The sequence below is a fragment of the Podarcis vaucheri genome (assembly GCF_965113315.1).
Source record: "Podarcis vaucheri genome assembly, chromosome: 4".
Classification (NCBI taxonomy): Eukaryota; Metazoa; Chordata; class Lepidosauria; order Squamata; family Lacertidae; genus Podarcis; species Podarcis vaucheri.
The window spans coordinates 106,709,844-106,715,715 of record NC_138762.1 but is presented as its reverse complement, the minus strand read 5'-3'; the positions used below and the strand labels follow the sequence as shown (position 1 = coordinate 106,715,715).

The 5,872-nt window shown below is 53.6% G+C and overlaps 1 protein-coding gene across 1 annotated transcript; it reads right to left on the bottom strand.

The window, feature by feature from the left end:
- Window positions 1–1,199: 1,199 nt before the first annotated feature.
- On the bottom strand, window positions 1,200–5,119 carry LOC309531584 (uncharacterized protein; the record flags this gene model as incomplete). The annotated part of the gene is made up of 3 exons (XM_082221174.1): window positions 1,200–2,137; window positions 4,514–4,847; window positions 5,012–5,119. The coding sequence occupies 3 exons, from the start codon at window positions 5,117–5,119 to the stop codon at window positions 1,200–1,202; spliced, it is 1,380 nt and encodes a 459-aa protein (XP_082077300.1).
- Window positions 5,120–5,872: the final 753 nt, after the last annotated feature.

Sequence of the window (5,872 nt, the reverse complement as noted above, 5' to 3'; positions counted from 1 at the left end):
CCCCTAACAATTTTGTGCCCAAGGCAACCATGCCTCTGACCTACCTCATACTAACCATTGTAAACTCTGTCGTTCTGAAAACCTGTGGAGGTTTTGCGTGCTGAGGTCCCCAAAACACCCTTCACCCCAATAACTCACACATCACACATAAATTTTTGTTTAAGGTTTTTGGCATAATTTTGGCCACAACTTTATTTGCATACAAATTGTGAGTGGTTGCTTAGGCATTGGTTAAGACTAGCTGTTCCTCCCGCCTTGGGAACAGCACTGGCACCCGGATTCCAGCGGAAGCCAGTGTGGAGGAGCAAGTTCGGGGATAGGCGGAGCTGCGACACAGACCCTCAGCTTCTCCCCGCATGCTCCTAGGTACTTACACGGCCCAAGCCCGATTCCAGGGGCTTGGACGAATGGATGGTAAGTCCCTGAATTCCTTTAACGGAATTCCCATGCAGCAACCTCATTGGAGGGGCAGGCACAGCCAATCCATACCCCTCCACCAACCAATTTAAAACCAATGCCTAACCGCCACCTGAGCCCTTGAGCTCACCGCCAACCACTCACAAACCTAAACACACTCTCAACTTCGCCACCACTGACCTCAACCATAAATCATTCCCAACAGAGGTAAGATGAACCCCATCAAACCTGAAGCATTCAGTGGCTTTAACATTAATATCTGGGTGGGGAATCACAAGCCCACCCAGATCGGACACCAGCTTGCTTGCAGCTGAATTAATACGCTTACGCACCCTTTCAGTGGCCGCAGGGCAGGGACTACCCCTCCAGATGCAACGCTGGAGCAACTGTGACCAAATTAACTTAGTAGCGGGCACCAAGGCCGCTAAGTCCTTCAAATCCTGCAAAATAACAGCACGTAAAACATAACAGGAAAAAGAAACCATATCATTTTCCCCGAGCTGCACCACAATCGCCGTAGGGGGGCCCTCCAGAAGAACACGCCTCTACATTAACGGTAAGAATTCCTTCCACCGCATCCCCCTTCTGGAGATCCAGGACACTTGTACGTACTGCGGAAGGCCAAGGCCAACTCCCAATTCAGTTTGCCGAGCTCTGCAAGCGGCCCAATGCACAATACTGTGCCTCACTATCCAAACCCGGACAGTGGGTAGACCTAGGGTAAAACAAAAGATGTGAGTACATGAAATCAACATCATTTTCGCACATAACCCCTGTATGCGTCAGACTTCCAGCGACCCAGGTCCTCCTGGCCGACAAGCCCCAATGGGCGGCAGTAGTTGCAGCCCCAATCCTGAATGAATGGGGAGCAAACTCTGAGGCTGCATGGCCACAAGCTGCAATGACTTTGCGCAAAACACCAGTAAATTGATGACGTGCCAATGGACGCCCATCTTCGTGAATAAACAGGGCCCCCCCCCAGTAGGCCGCAAAGCCATATATTTCTGGAGATCCTTGACTGGGCAAGGGCCCCCCCGCCCAGTTGCAGGAAGCCGAATAACTGCCCCTCTGCCCATTTGATCCGTTTTGGAACTCCTGACAAGGACCTGCAATTCAGACTGAGACAGGCTCACGTCCTGCAGCAACAAACCTCTCGAACCCCCATCCTGCTTGGGTTCGCACACCACCTCCCCAAGTCTCAGGGCTCCGAAAAAAGCTATCGAATAGGCTGCGGAAAATAACCGCACCTCAAACTTAGACCAACAGATGCCCTTTAGTTTACTTCGCATCTTGGTCAACAAACCAAACGTTATAGGCCTCCTCGTCACTGGCCTGGAGGGGCAAAGCCGGCCCCACCCTTCCAATGCCTTGCGCACCACAAACTTCCCACATGGGTCACTATTAAAATAAACTTTGCTAAAGAAAGAAATAGCAGCCGCATGCAATCTCAGCGTCCTGGCTGCCCTCCGCATCTGAAATAGATGCGCCAAATATTGGAGCACCTGATCCGTAGAATGAGGTGTGCAAGTTCCCCCTGCCACAGATTGCCCAAAAAATTGCAAAAAATCGGTCCAAGCCTTCTTATAGGACCTCAGTGTGGAGGGGGCAACGGATGCAGCTACTCCCTGTAAAACTAGGTGCTGCCAAGGTTCCAGAGATGATCCGGGAAAAATTCCGGACGGTCTCGAGCCTCTGGCGCCAGGGACCTGAACCGCTGCATCTGAAAACGGGACAGAGCATCGGCGATCTCGTTAGACATTCCAGGCACGAAACGAGCAGAAAATACAATGTTAAAACGCAAACAATGCAAAACAAAAACCCTCAACAGGGTTGATACCCTTGGTGAACGTGAAGACTGCTTGGCTAGCACATTCACCACCGCCAGGTTATCCGTCCAGAAACACACTCGACGGTCCCTGAATTGCTCAACCCACAGATGGACTGCCACTACAATGGGAAAAAACTCAAGAAAAGTTAGATCCCTAGTGATGGCTTTCCCACGCCAGGCTAAAGGCCAACGCTCGGCACACCACCTGCCATCCCAATACAAACCAAAACCCAAAGACCCCGCTGCATCAGAGTGTACCTGAAAATCGGTATAAAGGTTCAAGGTGTCCTGCCAGAGAGACACCCCATTGAATTCCTCTAGGAATTTCAACCAAATACAAAGGTCAGCACGCACTTGAGCTGACAGGCGCACCCTATGTCTTGGGGATTTCAAACCTGACAAAGTCTGGCCAAGCGGGAACAGAAAGGTCGCCCTGGGGCGATCACCCTGCAGGCAAAGTTCAGGTGGCCCAACAAGGACTGCAGCTGCCGCAGGGTAACCTTTTTCAAGGGAATGAGTTCAGCGATGATGCCCTTCAACGTGAGTATCTTATCCGCCGGCAAACTGGAAGTTTGCGCCACCGTATCTAGCAAAATACCCAGGTAAGTCAGCTGCGTAGAAGGACCCTCAGTCTTCTCCGCAGCTAACGGCACTCCCAGTTCCTCGGTTAGAGCGGCAAAGGCCTGCAGCAACACCACGCAGTTCCCCGTATCACTGGCTGAGGCCAGTAAATAATCATCCAAATAATGAGTGACTCCGCCCAAACCTGTTCTCTTGCACAGAGCCCAGTCCAAAAATGAACTAAAACACTCAAAGGCCGCACAGGCTACCGAGCAGCCCATGGGCATGGCCTTATCAAAATAAAATTCCCCTTCAAACTTAAATCCCAGCAACCAGAAGTCATCAGGATGAATTGGGAGCAACCTAAATGCAGACTCAATGTCGCATTTGGCTAGCAAGGCACCCTTTCCGAATTTCCTTATCATCTTGATCGCTTGATCAAGCGATGCATACTTCACCGAACAAAGCTCCGGGGGAATAACGTCATTCACTGATGTGCCCCTAGGGTGTGAAAGGTTGTGTATCAGGCGAAATTCCCCCGGAGCTTTCTTGGGCACTATACCCAAGGGCGAAATATGCAGGTTAGGAAAGGGGGGAACGGCAAAAGGGCCGGCCATACGGCCTAAAGCCAGTTCTTTCCCAATTTTCTTGCGCGCCACCTCGGGCATATCCTTCACAGACTTCTGGTTTGAAGGGTTTCTAGGTACAGGGTTTGCCGCCACTGGGATTCGAAAACCCAAGGAAAAACCGTCGCGCAAATAAGATGCTGCCTCCTGAAGAGGGTATAACTGTAACAATGACAACAACGGCTGTAGCTTAACCGGGGTATAAGCTAAAGAAGAAGCACACTATTTTCCTGCCCCGGCGGCTGCAGCCTGGGGGGCAGCTTTTGGGGGCTGCTGTGAGCCCCCCCTTTTCGAAAGGGCCGTCGAACCCCTGTGCAAGCAGACGCTGGATGGTTCCCTGAACACTTCTCACAGCTATGAGAATACCTGCAGAACTGGCGCTGACAGGTGCCTTTGTTAAAGTCCCAGCAAAAGAACTTACGACCCGACTTAGCTGACACATTCTTAGTTTTTTGCAATTCAGGGAGCTTATTGTCAATACGTGGAGCCACATAAGTGGTCCAAACATCTAGATCTTTCCGATCCCAGCGCGCAGTGGGGATCTTAGCAGCCCTGCGTCGAAAATTTTCGTCATAGGAAATTGCAGCGGATGCTCCAGCCATCGTAAATGCTGAGCGAACTATGGATAAATAGACCCATAAATGCATCGACCTCCGTGGGTAAGCCGCTGCCACAACTCCTGCAAACACCTGGAAACTATCCAGCCATCGCTCGAATGTCCTTTCCACCTTTGGCACAACCGCCCTCTTTTTTGAGGTTGCCAAACCCTTATCCAAGGAGTCCTGGCCCTCCTGAGGGGGTGCCAAGCTAAATATATCAACGTAACGGCCATCCAGAATCCTGGATCGCAGATTTGTGGTTAAGTGGGCACCTGGAATAATATCCCTAGCTGAGTTGGTGGAAACCTTCACATCAGGCATGAGGACTCCGTCCCTACAGTCCTGCACCACCCCATACTTCGCCCTATGGGAGTTTGCCCTCCGCTCCCAAGCCCATTTCGGGAGCCCCGATGCCTCGCCAAAACCCCAGTATAACGAGAGTGAAGCTTCCTCATCACTACTGGAGGTCTGAGACGACGTACCTGCAGAAGAGGATGAGGTGTCCCTCCGTCTCCTCTTAGCACGTTTCTTAGAACTCTTTTTTCGGCGACGGAGCCCACCCGAAGATGACTTTGGAGGGAGAGGAAGGCTGTCCTCCACTGATGATTCAGATACGTCGCCTTGCAGCACGTCGCCTGGAACCAACTGAGAAGAGACCACATGTGAATGACCAGGCACAGGCCTCACCACTGAAGAGGACTGTACAACTGAACCCCGTGCCGCCCGAATCCGGATGGATGTCCTTCGCCCGGTCGGACCCTTAGGGCCACCCCGTGCCCCTGGCGCTGCAGCGTGGGAGACAGGTAAGACCGGCGACTGAGACAATTGAATAGTACGCGAGGGACCCCCAGCTAACAAATCCTCCCCCTCATCTTCAGCGTCGAACAGCGTTGAATTAAATTATCCATTTCAGCCTCAACACGTGCTAACGCCACTGGATCCCTGGCCAAGCCAGTGACCATGGATTGGAGACGTCTCACGGATCGCTGTGGCACTGGAGAGCGCAAAGCTTGGGACGGGCCTTTAATGGGCCGCTTCGCTGATGAAGCCGGAGCAGGCCTCAGCGATGCCTTCTTCTTTGGAGCCATACCTGCTACTAGTAAAAGACAAACAAATTAATGCGAGGCGACCGGTGCTCTGAATTGTAACCAAATAGACAAGCAGCCTCCAATTAGTTATAACTAAATGGCTCACCAGCAGGTGGCGCAGCCAGTGAATAAGGCCAATGGGATAGCTGCGATTCCACAAACGGCCACTAGAGGCTGCCACACAAGAAGGCAGTGATAGAAAATGGCGCTCCCGCCAAAATTTCCAAAATGGAGGCCTCCCACCTGCCTCCAGGCAGAATGCCCCCCACTAAGGCCCGCAGCAGGCCGCAAGCTTCCAAGCCCAAAAGCCGCTGTGGGCCCTCCGCAGTGTGAAACAGCCCGACTCAGCAGGCCGCAGGCGCCAAACCGCGGCTAAAGCCACTGGCGCTCGGAGCCAGGCGGGGGTGTGTATCCAACCAGGCCTCGCCGGGCCTGGCCCGGAAAGCACAAGCGCCGTGCGCCGCACGCTACTCGGCGGCCCAACGGCGCCCGCGCGGCGCCTCCGCGCCGGTCGGCCCTCCCTGGCTATAAAGAGGTGCGCCGCAGCGCGCGAAAGGGAGCCGCCGCCGGGAGAGGCACTAAGTGGGGGGCGGAGCTCCCGGGGGGGCCGAGGCCAACCGGTCCTGGAGCAAGCCTCCCCGAAACTGGCCCGAATCGGGCCGAAAAAGCAGGCGCCGAAGCCGCACGGGAATCGGCGGCTCCTAAGGCGCCTGCGCGGAGCCTCCGCGCCGGCCGGCCCTCACCGGTAATTAG